A 22,166-nucleotide genomic window follows, 5' to 3' on the forward strand; every position below is an offset into this window, starting at 1 on the left:
CAAAGTGCAGAGATTTCTAGTGGTTTATCTAAGAAGACTTGAGACTCCAGCAAGTTGTTTTTGGTTTTGGTTTTTTGGAGACAGAGTTTTTCTGTGTAACTTTGGAGCCTGTCCTGAAACTCACTGTAGACCAGGCTGTCGTCAAACTCACAGAGATTTGCCTGCCTCTACCTCCTGATGCTGGGATTAAAGGCATGCGCCACCACCTCCTGGCTTTTGTTTTGTTTTTTAAAGATTTTGTTGAAATGGGACATACATCCAGAAAATGGATATACTGTAGATGTATGTCTCAGTGGGTTTTCAGGCCCTATTTAATCAGCTTCTTATTTAATCAACTTCTTGATCAAGAAATTACTTTAACCTGAATCTAGGAATTGCTGTTCTTCCTGGCTGTCATTGCAGGCACCTTTACATACATACATGGCATACATTCACAGGGACACACATAAATAAAAATAAGGTTTAAATCTTATAAAATTACTTGTGCCTGAAATTACTTGTAGTGAAAATAAGATTGATAGCTTGAGATCTTCTATTCAGCATAAAGAGGAAAAGAAAAAGTAATATTAAGGGCTAATGCTAATAAGGAACATTTTGGTCTAACTCATACATCATAGTTTTCTAAACGATGTTTGATACGGCACAGATTTGAAATGAAATGTATTATTTAGGAGACATCAATACAAAATAATAAATATTGTATGCAGATAATATATTTGGAATATATTCTGGGAACATCATTTCTTCAGGGAGGGAAGATAGGAAGCAAGTTCTCACACAATTAGTTCAATACTAAGAACTTAATTTAAGGTTATTTATTTATTTATTTTTGTTTTTTTTTCGAGACAGGGTTTCTCTGTAGCTCCTCCCAGGTCTGTCTTCCACCTTAACAGTCAAGTTCATCTTTTTAGCTTCAAAAAGATTTCTTTTTATGATTTCTAATTATGTGTATGTGTGGGTGCGTGCACATGAGTGCTAGTGCTTGTGGAGGCGATGGAGGTCAGAGATGTCAGAATTCCTTAGCTGGGGTCACCGACATTTGTGAGCTGCCAGTGTGGCTGCTGTGCTTCGAACTGAATGTCCTCTCAAGAGCAGCATGCGCTCTTAACGCTGAGCAGTCTCCAGCCCGGCCTGCATACTCTCCATTGAAATTGTTAAACCAGTTGTTTGATCATTAACAATTTAGCAATGATAATATAGTCTTCTTTCTTTCCAGTGTTTGAGACAGGGTTTCTCTGTGTAACCAACGTGGCCATCCTGAAACTCACTATGTAGACCAGGTTGGCCTTGGATGCACAGGGATCCAGCTGCTTCTGCTGGGATTAAAGGTGCTAACCACCACTTCTGGGCAACTGATAATAAATATATCCTCTGCCAGTGCCTGGATATATACCGGGGGCATGCCTACTTTGCCTACCTCACAACCAAATGTGAATATTGAAAAGCATAGTTAATGCCTTAGTTTATTATGAAAGTAATTTTGACCTTCAAAATGTCTTGACAATCCTCAAGAGTCTGTAGATCACTGTTGGAGAATCAGTGAAATTACAAGGTGTTTTTCAATCTACTGACATTTTGTTCTTTGTCAGAGGCGGATGTGCTGTGGATTCTAGAATATTTAGCAGTGTCCATCTACTGGATGCCACTTGTGCCTCTGAAAATCATTGCCTGTGGCTCTGAGCAAGGATAGTGTGTAGACTTCTCTGTTGCCAGCACTGGATCAGTGACTACAGGCAAGTGTCTGTTCCTTAGTAACCAGAAACAAAAGATGAGGCCTGAACCTCGACAGTTGGAGTAGATTCAGGATACACCTAGGAAATAAAGTGGAATGCCTTGGTGACTTCTGAAATTCCATGCAGGTTTCACAGGAAGACAAGCTGAGCATGACTCTCTCCCTGTACAGCTGATTTCTCATCATCTCCCCAGGTCCTAGGGTATTAGATCCTCTGTCTTCTTGCCACACTTTTGATGTTGTGAAGACTTGGTAAATATGGCTTTAGGGGCCTGTTGCAGTAATGAGGTCAAACCTGGGACCTTAGACATACTAGCAAGTACTCCACCTGGGGCGCCCTCGGGGTTAGTGAGTACAAGCCAAGGTGCTCTGGTTCTGCAACCACACAAAGACAGCTGACTTTGCTATATCTTTGTTTTATTTTCATATATTTATTATTAAAAATTAGAATATGTAGATTTTTGTTGTCAATGAGAAACTACCAAGTTTTCATGAGAATGTTTATCATAGTTTATTGTGTATGTTTAAAGTATATTTTTATTTTTTAATTTTTAAAAATTTAATAGTTGTGCTTCAATTATATCTTGAAGTTTTGTTTGTCTTTTTTTGTTTTTTCTTTGAGATAGGATCTTACTATGTAGCCCAGGTGGCCTCAAATTTGGCAGCCCTCCTCCCTCTGCTTCCTTAGCGCTGGGATTACAGGTATCCACCAAACTCTCAGCTTTTCATATCTTCATTTAAGAATTAAGGTGTCTTTTTTAAAAGGAGGACAATTTAAGCTTAACTGTATATTTCATTTCATATGAAGTTTTACTTTTTAAATTATGTATTGAGTTTTTGGTAGCTAGAATTATTCCTATTTTCTAAAATATGCAATCCTATTTCTTATGTATGCCTTACTGATTTAATGCATATATTTAGTTTTATAATTGTGTTTGTTTCTTTTTCAGGATAAGATATTAGAGGGTCACAGTATTTACCAGCTGGAGGATGTTTGCAGTGAATAATCAGAAAGTATTCAGTGTACATCTTAATGTAAGTGTTTCTTACAAAAGGATTGTACTTGGGCCTTTTGTCCATTGGGCTCTGGGGATCACATTCCTCCTCAGCCAGGGCTAGAGGCCAAGATGATCTGTGAGTGGCATCGTCGTCAGGGCTGCCATGAGCGGGCAGCCTTGTTTTCCGGCCTCAGACATTGAAAAAAAAAAAAAAAGGATTGTACTTTAGTAGCCCAATTGTTTTTTTTCCCCAGAGGCTTAGTATAACTTATTCTAAATTTAGTTTGGCCAAACTACCTTAATTTAATTGGAAATGCAAATTAAAATTTTCCTTAGCAGTGAAAAGAGTGAGCAGCAGACAAAATGCTATTCTCATGAGGTAATAAAGAGGAAGGCTGATGTTTTCTGTCTCTTCCAAGAATGGCAGTTCTGAATGCTCACCCTTACACTGCCAACTAAGAATGTGCTGTACATATATTCAAATATCTGTAAATTAAAACATCTGTGAAGTAAAGTTTTATGACATCATATCAAGATATGACATTATTGTTAAATAGTTAAGGTAAAACTCTGCAGAGCTGTTGGAAAACAACTTCTGAGGTATTTTTGATATCTGCCTCATGTTTCATGAACAGTGTCTTCCTGTAAGCTTTATCCTAACACTAAAGCTCTATGTATTATTTTGTAAATGCAGATTTTCATTATGTATTACAAATATGAATCGTCAAACAGAATCATGCCCTCTGTCACTCACAAGACTGTGCTTGTCTGGGCTGCTTCGCCTCCAGCAGTGATCCAGCAGGGAGCCTTGGTGAAACCCAGACACCGCATGGCTGCATGTCGTGTCCTGAGGCTGCCCATTTCGTTCACTAGTTTAAAATTACTTGAGTGGTATTCTACGTAATATATGTTCCTCTTGAACAAGGATATGGAGAGATTGTTGTTAGTGGTGGATGCTGCCCTCAAACTCAGGGTCTCCCCTCAGTCTCCTGATGGCTGGGATTACAGGATGTGGCACTGCACCCACAAGATGTCTTTCCTGGATTCCATATTTGTTGTGTATGATCAAATAAAATTAATGTCAGTTTCTTTTTTTTCCCTCATAGACCATGTGCTACTGTAAACTAAAAGCAATTTTAAAAAGATCAAAGACTCGGGTGCCTCTTCGAAGAAACTACAGCTCCCCAGCAGGTACAGATGTTCTACTAGAAATGCTTGCTTTCTCCTCTCGCGCGTTGTCTCTCACTTTCTGTTTCGTAACCTTGCCTCTTAGAGGTTTCCAACCTATTTTAACTTTTGGCTATTTCCTCGAGGTTATTAGCTGAGAGTGTTTTGGTAGATGTGATGGGAGATTGGTCTTCGTGGAGTCATTGCTCCCCCTCTGCTGGGTGGGCCTCTGATGAGCTGAACCAAGGGAGGCAGCTGACTCATTTAGTGAGTCTGCTGGTGGAGTACCCTCCTGAGAAATACTTTGTGGTTCATTGCTGAGTTTTAAATTAACATGCTTTATGTGGAGAGATTTTAATAAAAATAATTTATTTTGAGGAGTTTTAGAAGAAGTTAGGTACATATTTATCTGGAATAGCTTAAATTGGAGGCCTGACTACTAGGATCCGGAATATCTGGGAGCTGACCACCTCATTCCTCATGCCTTCCTGTGTTTGAAGGGAGCAAGCATACAGTACTGAATGGAAATAGCTTAATTTTTTTGCTGTTCTTATTAGCATATTCATCATGTGCAGTGATGGAATGCCATAATACTGCCTGGCTGCTGGTCTACTCACGGCTGCATTGTCAGTCTGTACAAAGGCTTTGGTGTTTCGCCCCTGCTGGTTTAACTGTGGCATGTACTTTGTCTTTCGGTCTTTAGAGTGCCCAGTGGACTTTTGAAAATCTAAAACTTTTTATTTTAGAAATTTAGAAGACTTTGTTTAAAGAGCATAAAAATAGAAATTAAATTCACAAGTAAAATTGCTGTAGCTTCAGTATAATTACAGAAACTTAGGCTCACGTGGAGTGATCTTTGTGAACATTTTTTCTGTAAGAAATACTATGTGGATGTTGGGGGGGCTCACATTAAAATTCTAGTGCTAGCAAGGCTGAAGCAGAAGGTCCCGAGAGTCTAACTCTCAGTAGGACTATATATAAGACTCTGCTTCAAAACCTTAAATAAAAGCTGGGTGCAGTGGTGCACACCTTTAACCCCAGAATTCAGAGACAGGAGGATTTCAGTGAGTTTGAGGCCAACCTGATCTACATAGCAGTCTAACCAAGACTTCAGAGTGAGACACTGCCTCAAAAACAAGCCAAGCAAAGAAAATATTAAATAAGTAAAATAAAAAAGAAACACTACTTAGCTACTTAGAATTCGTATCTTTCAGCTGCTGCTGACTGATTGCACACAGGTATCTGTCTCTAAAAGGCCCTGGGCCTGGCATAGTTGAGGGAAGGGAGGGTCTAACCTGCATGGCAGCTCACAATCACTTGGTCACTCAGAATGCTTCAAGACTTGGAAATGCAGGCTTACATGACTGCACATTTACATTTCCCTTTTATATAGGACCTGCTGTTACCTTCTATCTTATTGTTATGAACACTGGTTCTACAGTTCTGTAAACAGAGGTGTAATAAGTAACTGACTGAAATAGATCTGTATTTTTTAAGGGTTTAATTTAGAGACTGATGTTCATAGGTGTGGACTGAAAAAAGAAATTGTTATCCAGAATTTCTATTATCAATCATAACTTTCCTATGTTGGTAGGAAATAAATCTTAAATAACTGCATTTTATTTCGCTTGATTTGGAGTGTTGTATTTGTTTTAAATTATTTTGTATGTTTTCATTTATAAATTAAAGAAAAATTTTTATTAATCTAATAGTTTAATTTCAATTCTCTTCCTGTTAGGTGTAATAGGAAATGATGTCAAATCCCTTCACTCCATCATTAGCCCTCCTGTGGCAAAGTAAGTACTATCATTATACTGGCTCCCAACAGGCTGCGGAGAAGCTGACAAGTCTTTGTCGGCGGCTTTTCTGGTGACTTATGCAATTTCTGTTGTGAATGTTAGTATGGATCTCAAAAGATATTTTTCTCAGTTAAGTGTTAAGATTTTTTAATGTAACAAATGAATATAAGAGAGTCTTGATATTGTAATTAGCCCTTTTTTATTTAGCTCTTTTGTCTGATAATGTGGTAGGATACATTGACGGGAATGAGTGGGTACAAGAGAGGGTGGTGCGGGGCGAATGTGACCAAAGTACATCGCATGCGTATATGAGAATGTCATAGTATAGTCTATTACTGTGTATACTTAATATACGTATATGAGAATGTCATAGTATACTCTCTCACCATATATACTTAATATATGCTGAAAATAAGCCGAAATATGCTTTGCATTTATCTTTGTACATAATTGCATATACTGTATACTAATCACCTGTAGGTTCTCACAGCATAGATATTTGGTTGTAATATGTGCCTCATAATGCATGACTTTTCCCCTTTTAAACAGAATCCGTAATATTGGAATTATGGCTCATATTGATGCAGGCAAAACTACCACCACAGAACGAATTCTGTACTATTCTGGATACACAAGATCATTGGGAGGTTAGAATGGATTCCTCCTCTCCCCAACCCCTCTAGCAAAAGAAGTCAGCTAGAGTATGGCCTGGAGTCTCTGGTGTCTAAACGACAACATTAAGATAAGGTAGCTGGCAACACCACCAGAATGTCTTCTGAGATTTAGCTGAGCATTGAGCGTTCCTAAGGCCATCATGGGCCTCACTTGACATTGGCCTACTGGAAGTTTGTAGGACAGAACCACATTTAGCATTAGATGTTTCTTTTTGCAAGAGCCCCCTAGTGGAGATAGCAATTACTTTCCAGGGTTCATATAAGGGACATTCCATACCCTACTCAGGGAAGCCCAAGGTATGTAACTCTAAACTGTATTTCTTTAAGGAGGTAGATTTTACTTTGGGGTGTGTGTGTGTGTGTGTGTGTGTGTGTGTGTGTGTGTGTGTTGAAATAATTCTATTGTTGACATACTAGCCACATAGTTGACATACTTTTATTGTCTGATTTTTTTAGAAGAAAAAATCTGGAAAGTTAAGGTCAAATTCTCTATGGAAAAGGAGACGGTTTTGTTAATCCTTCGCTTAGTTGTATTTTCTGAGGTCTGCAGTTTACTGCTCAATTGAAGCTTTTGCAGATTGTAGTTAATTCTCAGTCGGCCTGCATTTATTCCCCAGAGCAGCTTTTTGCTTTTATTTGCACCAATTTTTCTGTGCATTCTTTATTTATTTTTGACAATTTGTATGTGCATATAATGTATTTTCAGCCATCATTACCTTCTCTTGTCCCCCACACTCCCTTCTTCCCAACTGGTCCGTTTTTCATTTTCATGTCTGTATGTGTGAGTAGATCTGTGTGAGTGTCTGATTGTGTGTGAGAGAGTGAGAGTGTGTGTGTGTCACTGAATTTAAAAGGGTGAACTTGCATGAGTGTAGATCAGGGGTTACTGCTTCTGAGTAGTGCTGGCTGAGTCTCATGGTGGGTTCAGGAGGTCTAGTTTATGATATGTTCCTCTTGGGAGCCATTTTCCTAGACACTTGGAAACATAAGAGACTAGATGCTTAATAGACAAAAAGAACATTAAGATTAGAGTCTTCGTGATGGTATGTTGGGGACTGCAAACCACCAGACCCTGAATTTCTTGTAAACAACTTGTTTTCCTCTGCTGTGAGCAGCCTGCAGCTGCTCTGAGCACGAGACCCTGATGGCAGGGGAGTGGGTTCTGATGAGTCTGCAGCTGAAAGCTCCTGAGAGCTGGGGTGTGGCCAGGGCACTATATAAGCTGCCCCTGAGCACACTAAAGTGAGCATTCTTGGCACTCTTCTATCAAGGATGACCCGTGTCCCCATGTCTCTGTCTGTCTGCGTGTATTTTTAAGTCTCCAGCTTAGTTCCCAGCTTGTGTACTGTCCCTTAGTGCAGGCACTACAGTGGTAGATTCTTAAACATAGGGCTGCCTAGGTTTTTCATTATTTATGTGATGACTGACGGCAAGAAGTGGGGCATTGTCAGGCTTCTGTTGTTTCATAAGTCTGATGATAATCCCTTCCCTCATACCCCCATTTTGGATACCTGAAGTGAGTGTATAGTTTCTAAGTTTCAATTTTTTAAAATTATAGGAAGTTTTAACCAGTTTCAAGTTTATTTATAGTCAATATAGGTTAAGTATCCTCAATCCATATGATTGAGATATCAGAACTATTTCAGCTATAATTTTTAGTTTAGGAATGTTTACATGAACTTCACTAATTGGGAATTTCTATTCTGGAAAATCTAAAACTGGAAATTGGAAATACTTCAAAATTTGAAGCATCAAGAACTGATTTTAGATTTCTGTAGGCCTAGAAACTAATTTACACAGCTCTGGTGACCACAGTTTGCTTTGTTGATTAGAATAATAGTCATTATTGTGGGGGCCCACAATTTTGAATCCATTCCATCTTGATTAAAGGTCACAGAGTTCAAACCTATTCTTGCTCCTCAAGGACGAAGGACAGGATGTTTGACCAAAGGTGTAGCTACTGGATGCTTTGCTCCTCAAAAGCAGACAGCAGGATGTTTGACTTAGGGCATGGTTACTGGGTGTTTTGAGATGTAAGGAGGTAATTATACTTTTTCTTTGTATCATGGAAGTCTTGTGCCCTCATCTTTTGATTGGGTGTAGAAGGATGGTGAGAAATAAACTTGACTTTTTGCTCCAGTATCCACTGGAAGCCCTCCCGACTCTATCTTCTGTCCCTTGTCTATTTCCTTTCTCAATCCACACTCCACTTCTCAGGAATGTATGAACCAGTCAGGCCAGATCTGACACATAATAACATGAGCCAGATTTGGTGGTACACATTTTTATCCCTGCACTAGGGAGGCAGAGGCAGGCACGTCTCTGTGAGTTCAGAACTAGCCTGTACTACATAGTTAATTCCAGGCCAGTCAAGGCTACACAGTCTGGCTAGACTTCTTGCCAATACATTTTTTTATTTTCCTTGATGTTGGTGTTTAAATTGTGTGTGTGTGTGTGTGTAAGGGGAAGTTAGATGATATTTTAGGGGGTCTTCTGTTGATGTAAGTGATAGTATAATGGTGTGATAGCTTACATTCATGGATTTTGAATAGTAAAAATAACTTTCATGTATTATTGCCTATAAATTTAATCAGAATAAAAGTTGTAATTCATCTGAGTGAACTCTCAGGATTAAGTTCAAGCCTGAGTTTATACTGAGAACTCTTCCTCAGGCCTTATTTACAGACAAATCCTTGCTCTGGAACACTGAGCAGTGAGAGCCCTCGTAAAGGGTAACTTGCCCTGGAAAGAATGTTTCTAGTCCTCACGCAGTGTGTGGCTGCTCCATAGCATTATCGAGCTGGACTAGATCTTATATCCTGCCTCATTTTGTTCTTGTGACACCTAGGTAAGGGTAATTCTGTTACATTAGCTTTACTGTACAGACCAGATAATCAGGATGTAGGAATAAAGTTAGGAGGGAGTTTAACCGGTGGACTTTGAACTGCTCTATCCCCTAGCCAGGGTTGTGGGGCACAGAAGGAATAAGAAACATCAAGCTAGAATTAAAGGAAATGAGTGTGTGGTTAATAGAATTTTTTAAAAAAGAAACTTCCATGAAATCATTCTAAAAAGGATTTTTCTCTTATGAGGATTTTATATAGAGATAAAATCTAGATATTACACTGAATATTTGGGGGAGCTTTTATTCTCAGAGTAGATTACGCTATCCCAGGGAAGTAAGTTATTGAGAACAAGTAAGATGCCCTTGTTTTGAACTAAACCATGGTCTGTTTTTCCTGATTAGATGTCGATGATGGAGACACAGTGACAGATTTCATGGCTCAAGAGCGAGAAAGAGGCATTACCATCCAGTCGGCAGCTGTGACCTTTGACTGGAAAGGGTATAGAGTCAATTTGATTGACACACCAGGTATGATGCAGGTTCACCGTGCAGAGACTCCATGTCTCTCAGGCTGTTTCTTTGGTTTTGTTTTTTAAATCATGATGAAAACATTAAATTTCCTATCTAAGCCATTTTTAAGCATACAGCTCCATCGTATTTATCATATTTATGTCACTGTGAAACAGATCTCAGAGCATTTCATCTTCTAGAACTGAAACTCTGTACTTAGTAAACAACTGCTTTTCTTGCCCCTCTCCTCACCGTTCTACTTTCTGCATCTGGTCACATGACTTCTGGTCACATGACTGCTCTAGACAGCTGTATGTGGAGTCACACTGTATTTATCATTTTGTGATTGGTTTACTTCAATTAGTGTTAAGTCTTTGTGTAGCACGAATTCTGTCCCTATAAGGCTGTGTGTATACTTGTCTCTCACTGTACTTGAGGAATTGATTTTAGGATTCTCTGTAGAGCTAAAACTTTTAGATGCTTAAATCACTTGTAGAATGGTGTAATATTTCCGTAAACCATATACATTCTCTTGTATGCCTACAGCATCAAATATGTGACTGCTATGTAAATACTTGTTATTCTTTATTATTTAAAGAACAACGACATGAAAAACAGTCTGTCCATGTTTAGAATAGACACCTTTTTTTCTAAATCTTCTCCAGATTCAGAGCCTGTGGGGTGGAGGTGACTGCACCACGTTTGTATATTTGTTCACTGTGATCGGGGGTGTACAAATAGCTTCATGGAACACTTCTCTCAGGTGTTCACCATCTTTTGTGGTCGCGAGGGATGTTGCTGACCCGTGTGATTGTTTTCTGTTTCAAGATTTTAAGTACTTATTATTCTTATCTTAGGTCATGTGGACTTTACCTTGGAGGTTGAACGCTGCTTGAGAGTGTTGGATGGTGCAGTGGCCGTGTTTGATGCCTCTGCTGGTGTAGAGGTAAAATACTGCCAAAGTGAAGACAGAACAACAGTGCAATTTTTTTAAAATGTAGAATGTATCAGAATTAGTTAATTATATCCCTTTATTTGGTAAATCCATATAAATCAGGTTGTGGTTAAAGGAAGTTGGAATTTAATAATAAAATGTAATCTCAGATTTTTCACAATGGAAGGAAAGTGTTTGTTTGTTTGTTTGTTTGTTTGTTTTTTAAGAAAATATGATGGTTGATATTGGGAACTGTGAGGAGTCTGAGATTCTGTTGACTTTATTAGTCTATATGTAGTTATTACCTGAGTCATCAATCCCCAAGTCCTAGTCTAGAGAATAGCATGAAAGGAGCCGGGGCCAGCTGGTCCTGTGACAGGGTAAGAAGGATGGAAGTATTTTACAGTGTGCTGTTAACATTCCTCCATGTTGCTCTGGAGGACTGACACTGTATTTTCTAGGGCAGTCAGCAAACCCACTTTTCCTTCCCAAGGGAGACACTATATCACAGACTGCTATAAAAACGTATCTTTTCTTTTTTTAAAAAAATCTATTTATTATGTATACAGTATTCTGTCTGTATGTGTGCTTGTAGGCCAGAAGAGGGCACGAGATCTCATTACAGATGGTTGTGAGCCACCATGTGTTGCTGGGAACTGAACTCAGGACCTTTGGAAGAGCAGGCAGTGCTCTTAACCGCTGAGCCATCTCTCCAGCCCATAGAAGTGACTCTTAAAAGAGGGGAGCCGGCATTTCTAGCAGTGCAGTCACATGAATCATTGTCTCCTCACAGTTACTATAAAGACTCTTAGGAGGGGCTGTAACTCATTTCTAGAGCATTTTGCCTAGCTTGTATGGGTGCCTAGGTTCAAGTACAGCATTACTACCCTCTCCCCCCTACACACAGGTATGCATTAAAGTCTTTGAGTCAGTTTTGAAAATGGATATTTTAATAGAGCTTATTGCTAGTAGTTTGGCACCACCTTGTCTGTGCTGTGTTTGCAGGGGTAAGTTATTCTATCTTTAGTGAGTGTGCTCTTCAAAATTGGCCTTGGTGAATATATAATCCATTTAAGTTCTTCTGCCCTTAAATTATCTTAATTAAGTTATAAAAATCAGTATCTTAAAAATGGGACAAAATTGATGCAATGTGATAGTTGGAGAAAGATACAACAATGTGTAGTCCTCCCAAAATGTCCCATGTCTTATCATGAGACAGTGATTAGTGAGAGCTAAGTAAAAAGATTTGGCAGGGAGAACTACTTACAAGTTTCCAGAAATTTAAAAATAATATCTTTTAATATAAGCATCATAAATGATAAAAGGGAATCATGAAGAACTATGCTAGATTAAAATATTTAAATAATCATGACAACTGAATGTATTTTAAATCCTTGGTTGGATCCTAAATTTAAAATGAATTAGAAGACATCATTGAAGTGAACAGAAATTTGAATTATATACTACATGAAAATATATGTTGAGCTTAAAATTTTCTAAATGTGACCATTATAATTGGTCACATTATAATTTAGGAGAAAATCATCATTTGGAAATAAATGCAGCTGTCTCCATATCTCCTGCTTACTGTTGTGACCCAGCCATATCCACCTGTGTACTTGGTCCATGTGCAGGGCTGTTGAGGAGTTACCAACATAAGATACCAATTTGTGTCCTGAAGAGTGACTAAGATTCAGAAGAGCAAGGCTAATACTGATGAGGGTGGTTCCGCTGGAGCTCACGGCTGCTGACAGGACAGTAAAACCATGCAGTAACTAGAAGGCTATTGGACAGTTTCTTATAAAGTTATAGATACACCTATGCTGAAACCCTTAATTCAGCTGGGCAGTGGCGGCGCAGACCTTTAATCCCAGCATGCGCGAGGAAGAGGCAGGTGGATACCTGTGAGTTTGAGGCCAGCCTGGTCTACAGAGCAAGTTCCAGGACAACCAGGGCTACACAGAGAAACCCTGTCTCGAAAAAATCAAAAACCAAACCAAACAAAACAAATAAACCAATAATTGTGTTTCTTTTTCCAAGGGAGTGGAAACATTAGCTAGAGATTTGTTCAGAATGTTTGTAGTGGCTAGACTCAACAGCAGCTGTAAGCTAGCAGCTACCTAATACATATCCACTGACTGATCTGTCAGAGAAGCTGATCTGTCTGCATAAAGGTGGACAAATCAGAAGCTATCCTAGTTATATGAAACTCATGAACCTGTGGCGATGTTTCAGACCTGGTTTCTTAGAGAGGGCTGGAGAGGCATGAGAAAACTCCCTGGAGAGACAGGATCTTCTATGTATTGATAGTAGTTACAAGGTCTGTTTCTTATCAAAGCTCCATCTGTATGCTTAGTCTGTGGATTTTGTCATGTAAAATTTTACCTAAACAAATAAAAAACTGAGCGTTAGACTTTTCATGTTTCTCAGGCCTTATGACTCTTTGAGGTACAGGTGTTTTAATAGAGTCAGACTATATTTATAAATTGAGTGTGTGCAGAAATGAAATCAATTAAACAAAAAGCATATATGAATTACTTATAAATATTGATACTAGTCTGTTCGTCACACTTTACCCTATTGGTTCATGAACATTCAAATATTCCATTGAAATATGTGATTTTTATCATAATAGTGGTTTTATTCTTATTCGTCAAGACAAAACCCTTCTTACCTATCAAAAACTGACATTAGGAGATGTGGTGGCGCACCTGTAATCTCAGCGCTTGGGAGGTGGATGCAGGAGGATCACTAGTTCAGGATCAGCCTTGCTGTGTAGTGAGTTCCAGGCCAGCCTAGGCTTCGTGAGACCTGACTTAAAAAATAATAATTAGAACAAATTACTTCATTATTTCATACTGGGAAAAATAAAGTGAAAGAAGAAGTAGACCTGGTTGCATCTTAAGTTCCCTTCTGTGAGCTCTAGGTATCGCCCGAATTTTAAATCACTTTGTGTGTGAACCTAGTTCACCTAAAGCAGCGTGAATCTTCCAGTCGCTCCATCTACTCCCTGTTGTGTTCTCTGGGAGTGAGGAGGCCCCTGGAAATGCACTGTAGGGTTCTGATTCCCTGCCGTCATCAGGCCCAGTTCCATATCACACAGATTCATGGATCTGTTCACCCCATGTCTCACAACAACCACAAGCGTTTTCTCTAATTTTTGCTTTAGGCCCAGACTCTTACCGTGTGGAAGCAAGCTGACAAACATAAGGTACCCCGGATCTGTTTTTTAAACAAGATGGACAAAACTGGAGCAAGGTGTGTGAAGAGTGCTGCTAGGCTGTTAGGGCTACAGAACACTAACAAGTCACGGCTTATAGCTTAAGTTTCGAAAAAGCAATTCTAAAGTATAATTATGCACTATATATATATATATATATATATATATTACATAATAATAAAGTATATTTTATAAAATCTTAAAAACCAATTTAAAATAATTTCAAACAGCTCATTGTAGTTGAGATTGATCGAGATCTGCTAAGTGGGGAGCCGTCTGGATTTGTGTAGCACGTTTTGTGGAATCCTGGTGGAGTGCAGACTCCTGCTGTTCGTGTGAATTCTCTGTGGAGCCCTATAGTATACCGTAACCTTTGCTCCCGAAGGCTCCTGTGACCTCCTGATTGCTAGAGTTAGAGAGCAGGTTTGTTTCTTGTAGTTAACTCAGAGAATGGGGTCTTTCTGTGTCTTCTGATTTTCCTTAGTTAGAACTGGGAAGGAGAACGTCCTGTATGGAAAGCAGATGTTGCTGCTGAGATGCAGTGCCCATACACCAAGGCTTATTCAGAGTGGCAAACCAGAATGGATACATTTACTGGCAACAGAGAATCAAAAATATAAAAGGAGTTGATGAAATGTGAGCAAGAATGAATCAAAAATGTTTAGGATTGTGGAGGAAATGTAGGAAGCCATCTGAGTCAGTGATGGGAGTGTGATAAAAGTTAAACTGTCCAAGGCCACAGTCATGTGCTTTGTGGTTATGTGACTTCTTTGGCTACCCTGTTTAAAATACCCTTGATTGCTAATGGCACAGCAACCTGAAACATTTGCTAGACTTTGAACCTTTCCTATATGAAATCTCTTGTAGTCCATAGAAGTACTCACTGACTGCCTTAAGTCTGTAGTGATGAAGTCAATGCCTGGATTCTAGGCTAGTTCTCAGAGAAGTTGGGGCCAGAGTGATGTGCATGTATATATAACTGTATCATATGTACTATAGGGAGCCACCCCATAGCATAGAAACAAGCATTGTAGCATATGATACTAATACCTAAGATTAAAACACACAGCATTAGTCAGTCTGGCTCTTGGAAGAAAATCAATACTGTATAGCTGTATACAGAAGAAAGAATACTTAATTCAAATAAAGTCTTTAACTCTAATTAATTATCTGTGTGACTTTCATCTTAGTATCACTATTTGGTTATGTGAAGTTTTCAATAAAAATTCCTTAAACTTCCCCATGTTGATAATGGTAAATATTCAATTGCTATTACCATGTTTATTTAAGATACTGCCCTGTGGGAAACTGACATAGTGAGCATTATGGTTAAGGGTTATTTTAGAAAACATTCCTTAGCCCAGAAGTTTTTACCGTTTCTAATGCATGGTCTTGTTTTTGACAGTTTTAACTATGCCGTCGAAAGCATCAGGGAGAAGTTAAAGGCAAAGCCTCTGATTTTACAGGTAATTGGTTAATTGATATAACATTCTACTATTTCCTCATCAATTTATTGTGGCATGCACACTTTACAACAAACTCGAACTGTGAGTACAGCTGAAGGTTTTGGTTGAAATGGTCAAGTAAGATATCTTGTCACCTGCGGGGTTCTGCATTCGTATTGTCGCTGACTTACAGCTGCCGATTGGTGAAGCCAGAACTTTCCAAGGAGTGGTGGATGTAGTAAACAAAGAAAAACTTCTCTGGAATTCTAACTCTGGTGATGGAAAAGACTTTGAGAGAAAACCCCTCTTGGAAACAAGTGATCCGGAATTGCTGAAGGAGACTATTGAAGCAAGGAACTCCTTAATTGAACAAGTAAATACTTTATTTTAAAATTCTGTAAGTGTTTAGCAGCTTTTTGACATATTTATTGTGAAACTTTATATAAAATTACCTATGTACTATGTAAAATACAGTGAATGAAGATAGACGCTGATGTGTCCGCCACCCATAAGCAAGTAAAATAACTTTTTTTAAAAGTAGTCCTTAGTGGCCTGGAACTTGCCTTATAGATCAGGCAGCCTTGAATTCACAAATCTGCCTGCTTCAGCCTTCCAAGTACTGGGGTTCAAAGATGTATGCACCATGCCTAGTCTAGACCTGCTTCTCTAGATCAGTAAGGCATAGAAAGAGCAGGAGCAAAATTGTCATCGATCATGAATTGGACACATAATTCGTTTCTTTTTGAGTGTGTGTGTACAATTTTAATACTAAACAGTTGTAGGCATAAAGAAGGATCTTACAGTCTACGTGGGTAGCCAAAACACAATTGCACATACTGATTTTTACTAGGACATGATAGTGTATGATGTACATAAAGAGAATGAGGTATCAGTGGCTAATACAGGTGCCGATTATATGTGTATATAAATATCTTTGTGTGAATGTATGAGTGTGGAGACAATTTAGAGAACAAGATCATCCCAAGTACATTAGCTACCAAAGCCAAACAAACAAAAAAGAACCCCCACAAGTGTGTCCTAAAGAGTGTAGAGCAAAGGTAATCCTTGTATACTGCAGTAGGAATACGGTGACAGGGCTACAATAGAAAGCCATGTAGGAAGGCCTGGATACATGGCAGTAGTTAAGAGTACTTGTTTTTGCAGACGACCCAGGTTTGAGTCCCAGCACCAACACAGAGGCTAACAACTGTTTGTAACTCCAGTTCCAAAGTATCTGACACTTTCTTCTGACCTGTGCAAACACCAAGCACACATGTGTTGCACATACATACATGCAGACAAAATACTCGTACTCATAAACTAAACATAAATTCATCCTTAATAAAAAAAGAAACCATATGGGAAAACACCAAATGGAGGCTTCTCCAGACATTCCTTTTGGGTTATGTGTATCCAAAGAATTAAAAGCAGTGTCTTGAAACCACCCCCATTCCTAGTAGCATTATTCATAGTAGACAAATGCAGAAACACCCCAACAGTTAACAGATTAACATTAACCGATGAGTAGATCAACAAAATGTAGACTGTTACTCTCCCCTGAAAGGGAGGGGAGTTCTGCCATCAGGGGCATCAGTGCTCAGTGAAGTGCAGGGGCTACAAGTGCTGCGTGCCTACTTTGTGAGGGATCCAGAAACACTGAGTGGAACGGTGACTGTCAGAGGCTGGGGGGGGGGGGGTGGTGGGTGGGGAGCGTTGTGTAGGCCTTGGGTGTACAAATTGAAACACTTCAGGGTTGCATAATAATAATACTAATGAGGGTACTACTACCGAGCTATGCCTAAAAGTGATTATGATAGCAAACTGCTTTAAAAAGGCTATGATGGTAAAACTTGAACCACAGTTATATTTATCTTAAACCGAGACCGTAAGTGTGAACTAGAATCAGCGTTCTGTGTCTTAGGGCATCTTTGGATAATAATAGCTATTAATTGTGGGCCACTTACTGCATGTTCTGAAAGTATGATTAAAAAGTATGAATAGAGGGGCTGGAGAGATGGCTCAGCGGTTAAGAGCATTGCCTGCTGTTCCAAAGGTCCTGAGTTCAATTCCCAGCAACCACATGGTGACTCACAGTCATCTGTAATGAGGTCTGGTGCCCTCTTCTGGCCTTCAGGCATACACGCAGACAGAATATTGTATACATAATAAATAAATAAACATTTAAAAAAAAAGTATGAATAGATCCTCACTACAGCCCTAAGAGGAAAGTGACCTGGACCAGCAGGTTCATCTTCAGTGGCAGGGTCCTGAGGGGATGGTGCCATGGCATGAGAAACAGAGAAGATAAAAACTGGGCTTGTGAGGCCTGCACAAATTTTGTCTTATGCTACACAAGTTTATTAAGAAGTACAGCATTTATATACTGCTTGCAGGGTGAAAAATGGGCAACGTCAGCAGAGAGCTAAGTCAGTGTTGGCAAAGAGAGCACAGGGTACCTCAGACACAGCTGCCTTAGGACTGATAACCACAGCACAGGGGGAAGAATCGGGTCCCCAGAAGCTGCAACCTTGACTCCTGAGGCACTGGCTCTGGCATCAGGCTGGCCTTGCCAAGTCCACTCCAGGACAAGGACACAGAACAGTTTCCTTTGTCCTTTCATCAGGGTCTCTGAGAGAGTTAGGTTAGTGTAGCTTCCTAAGGGAAAGCGCTAGTATTAATTAGTCCTATGAGTTACCAAATGGAGCAGTGATGAAATATGGCTGAAGTCTGCGCAGGCTGGTAGTGGGAGGACATTTCTAGGGGGTCCAGATGCAGAAACCGGCCTTAACCTCACGTTCAACTTGCTGCTCTCCCAGCCAGTTAGCCTTGTCTCTGCTATGTCCACTACACTTACAGTTGGTTTTTCTTGTCGAGCGTGAACATTTTTCTCCTTTGCACTGCCACCCACAATTAAAACTGTTTTAAGATTATGATTTGTTTTTGTTTTTTATGACAGTGTCTCTCTTTGTAGCCCGTGCTGTCCTGAAACTCACAGTCCTCCTGCCTCAGTCTCCCCAGTGCTGGGTTTGCAGGTGTGTGCCACTGTGCCCAGCCTGTTTTATTAGGTTGCTGTCAGCTGAAATACCTGTTGACATTTGTATGAGAAGCACAAACTAGGTAACTGCATTTGTGTTGTTGAGGTGATACCAGCAACCCGCGAGTGAAATGTCTTACTCCAGTCACTATGGTAATCAGATTAGATCTTTCAGTTGGGAATCATGTGAAATCTAGTGATCATTATGAATTCATAATGTTAGAGGAGTTCAGGTTGACACATGTTATGGACGAAAAGTCCCCTGGCTTATCCTCAAACTGACGGTCCTTTTTACGAATATCATCCATTGTGTGTTAGGCATTTAAGCAGATAATGTGATTACATCCACCTTTGGCTCTCTATGACTTCAGGAGATTCACAGTGCTTTCTCAATTCCCACTTTCCCTTTCTTTGGAAAGCAAAACCAAATGAAAACAAAAACCAAATTGTGTTTTCAAGAGGTGTAAAGAGTTGTTTGACCTGTGCATGGCAGGTTATCCTACAGCTTTGAGCGATCTCTCTGGTGCACGCTTGTAAAGTTGCTACCTAAGGATGACACTAAATACAAGTTACGCAAGTTTGTCTTTCTTCACAGGTTGCTGATTTGGATGATGAATTTGCTGACTTGGTTTTAGGAGAATTTAGTGACAATTTTGATTTGGTACCAGCTGAAAAGGTAATGTGTTACTTAGTCATTTAAACAAAATCTTACTAAGTGAATATGGTTTGTGTTTCTGTCTTTGGAGCATGTATATGTATGTGTTAACTTTTTACACTATTAAAAAATGATGGCTTATGCTGGGCAGTGGCACACACCTTTAACCCAGCACTGGTCTACTGCATGAGTTCTAGGATCGCCAGAGTTACACAGAGAAACCCTGTTTTGACGAACAACAACAACAAAAAAGTGGCTTACAAATAAACGTCACTGCTCCTGTTAGTGCTTAGTGCCAGCAGCGTGTGCAGTTTTCTCCAGAGTCAGGGTCAGTTAACCTTCTCTTATTGGTAGCTCTCTAAGCAGGCCTGAGGCCCACTCAGTAGGAGGTGAGGTCCTGGTTCTCAGAGGAGGAGAACCTACTCCTGCCCTTTCCTAGGCCAGCAGAATCCTTATGCCCACGGGTAAGTGCGGCTCTCTGCATCTGCAGAAAACAACAGCTGGCCATGATGCAGAGATCAGCCCCAGTGCACACAACCTTTTTTCAGTTTTTTTCATCATCTGATGTACCTTAAATGTCTCTGTCTTCTGACACTTCACAGTATTTTCAGAGACCTCATATTGACTTACTCTAGGCTCATATAGACTTACTCTAGGGAACAAGAGACAACACCGACATCCCACGCGCTAAGCAGTGATTAAGGTTACAAAACAGTGAAGCCATACAGAATGGTGGAGGTGTGGGGAAGAGTGCTGGCTTACATGGGTGTTCGGGACAAGCGTCTGACTGGGAGAGTCTCATGGGGACAGGTACACTGTGCACAGATCCATGCTTCTCTGTGTCTGCCTTTAGCTACAGACCGCGATCCACAGAGTGACGCTGGCTCAGGCCGCAGTGCCTGTGCTGTGTGGGAGTGCCTTGAAAAATAAGGGTGTGCAGCCCTTGCTGGATGCCATCACTATGTACCTGCCATCACCTGAGGAGCGCGAGCATGGCTCTCTGTAAGTGTGTGACCAAATGCATTAAATCCATGCACCTGGAAAAATGAAAGCCTTGTCTGATAAAAGTAGCCATTTAAAGTAGCCTTTAAAAATAGAAAACAGTGGTAAGAATATCTCTGTAAATGATACAGAGCCGTGGTAATTTTCACTTGAAAATGACATTTTTGCTTTTTTTTAAAACTTGTCGGGTTGGAGAGATGGCTCATTGGTTAAGAGCATTGTCTGCTCTTCCAACGATCCTGAGTTCAATTCCCAGCAACCACATGGTGGCTCACAACCATCTGTAATGAGGTCTGGTGCCCTCTTCTGGCCTTCAGGCACACATGCAGACAGAATACTGTATACATAATAAATAAATAAATATTTTTTAAAAAAACAACAACTTGTCATAGTTGGTAGAACTGTGCAGGTGGCTTTTTCCCCAGAGAGTTGATTCTGCCATCTGTGTTGGGGTTTTGGTGTTTTGTCTTGTTTTGTTTCTCTTTAAGGTTGTTACTCATAGTAGATTTGTTTATATTCATCTAGATTTCAGGATTTCCTGTGGTAATTATTCTGTGGTTTGGTTTTGTTTTTCAAAAAGATCATTGTTTCTTCCTGCTGCCCAGCTCCGGACTTGCATAATAGATATCTAACATCTGAAGTAGTGTTAAGCAGAATAGCGGAGAAATGGGTTTTATGTTAAGGAGGACAGTGATTTTTCACATCTAAATTGGAAAGGCATCGTGGGACATGAGCGTGGGCATGGCTTCAAGTAGCCTTGTTGCAGCTAATCTAGTGAAGTGTAGGTGATAGAACTCATCTCCCCCGACCTGAAAAAACAAGTGAGTTTATCTTTGTTAAGCGTAAGGACCAGTGCTGGCATGTAGAAAATTTCCTTATTTGAACCATCAAAGTTAAAAGGCAGAAGTCTAACGAGGAATGAGACTGGAGAAAGACTATTGTCAGAAGTGCTTAACTTACTCTGCGTCATAGACTTCCTTGAGACTGGTGAAAATATCATTTATCTTTTTTCAGAAAAATGCACCTATGCACAAAAATCTGTCACCTTCAGGACAATTCAAAACTTTACATTTCTTTAAGAATACCATCTCTGTGAACAAGCTCCAGTTTCCACTGTAGACTGGTGGTGTTATCAGCTGCACACGAGGTGAAGTGTGCAGTGTGTACAGCAACAATTAGAAAGAAAATGTATTTATCCTGTGCATTCCTTGCTTTTATGACCTTTGAGGGTACACTTTTTAAGGAGAGAGTTTGTGCAATGAAGATGTTTGCAAATATGGCAGTACTTGAAAGAGAACCCACTATTTTTTTTTTTTTAATTGGTAAGCTCTCCATGAAGTATTTTAGTCAGTGATGGAAGAGAGGGCTGTAGTGACATTACGTCCTGGGCCTGGATAGCTTACATGTGATCTTTGGAGAGCCCTGGTGATCTGTGCAGAGCTGGGCCTTCTCTAATGCCTGCCTTGTCTTGCAGGCAGTGGTATAAGGGTGACTTGTGTGCACTGGCGTTTAAAGTGCTGCACGACAAGCAGCGAGGACCCCTGGTTTTCCTGCGCATTTACTCGGGCACACTGAAGCCCCAGTTGGCCATCCATAACATCAACAGAAACTGCACGTAAGGGGAAGATTTTGGTTGTTTTCTAAAACCGCACTCATTTATTTCAAAGTACTTTACTGTTATAAATTATGGGTTTTTTATAGGGAGAGAATGAGTCGCCTGCTTTTGCCATTTGCTGACCAGCATGTGGAGATCCCTTCCTTGACTGCTGGCAACATTGCTTTGACAGTTGGTCTTAAACAAGTGAGTAACCACATGGGTTCCATAGCAAATCCTGTAAATGTGATTTATAAATAGTTTATAATAGCAAAAACTTTACAAATCATCTGAATGTCATTATATGAAATATGATGGCATAGTCATCAATATGGCTGAATGCCATACATTAGTTAGAAAGAAAAACAGATTAAGAGAAACCCACAGACAGAATGAATTATAGTCAAATGAAGTTCAACACCAAGTAAAGTCTACTACTTGTTGAAATGTGTATGTCAAGTTTACTTAAAATACTGTTTTATCTGCATGGAATTTTCACCTATATGTGTGTTTGTAGGGGGGGAATGGGGGGGCTCTCTCTTTCTCCGTCACTGAGT

The 22,166-nt window shown here is 39.8% G+C and overlaps 1 protein-coding gene and 1 non-coding gene across 8 annotated transcripts in view; both read left to right on the plus strand.

Annotated features, from left to right (window-relative positions):
- The window catches only part of Gfm2 (GTP dependent ribosome recycling factor mitochondrial 2), a 39,967-nt gene that overhangs the window by 1,073 nt on the left and 16,728 nt on the right, over positions 1-22,166 (plus strand). For 4 of the 7 annotated variants that reach the window (XR_014997105.2, XM_048441511.3, XM_048441513.3 and 1 more), the window contains 14 exons: positions 1,590-1,733; positions 2,683-2,767; positions 3,837-3,921; positions 5,636-5,693; positions 6,246-6,343; positions 9,618-9,743; positions 10,583-10,671; positions 13,829-13,917; positions 15,285-15,345; positions 15,518-15,697; positions 18,954-19,034; positions 19,867-20,015; positions 21,490-21,630; positions 21,717-21,816. Coding sequence is in view for 6 of the 7 variants with exons in the window: in XM_048441511.3 (XP_048297468.3) it covers positions 2,723-2,767; positions 3,837-3,921; positions 5,636-5,693; positions 6,246-6,343; positions 9,618-9,743; positions 10,583-10,671; positions 13,829-13,917; positions 15,285-15,345; positions 15,518-15,697; positions 18,954-19,034; positions 19,867-20,015; positions 21,490-21,630; positions 21,717-21,816 (1,302 nt within the window). In the remaining variant the exon portion in view is untranslated. The remainder of the gene's footprint in view (positions 1-1,589; positions 1,734-2,682; positions 2,768-3,836; positions 3,922-5,635; positions 5,694-6,245; positions 6,344-9,617; positions 9,744-10,582; positions 10,672-13,828; positions 13,918-15,284; positions 15,346-15,517; positions 15,698-18,953; positions 19,035-19,866; positions 20,016-21,489; positions 21,631-21,716; positions 21,817-22,166) is intronic. The other 3 variants (XM_048441509.3, XM_048441512.3, XM_087896808.1) reach the window with 1 other exon arrangement.
- LOC125405194 (small Cajal body-specific RNA 20) lies at positions 2,799-2,930 on the plus strand. The gene has a single exon (XR_007233497.3).

This window comes from Myodes glareolus, chromosome 15 (genome assembly GCF_982192425.1).
Source record: "Myodes glareolus chromosome 15, mMyoGla1.1, whole genome shotgun sequence".
Lineage (NCBI taxonomy): Eukaryota > Metazoa > Chordata > Mammalia > Rodentia > Cricetidae > Myodes > Myodes glareolus.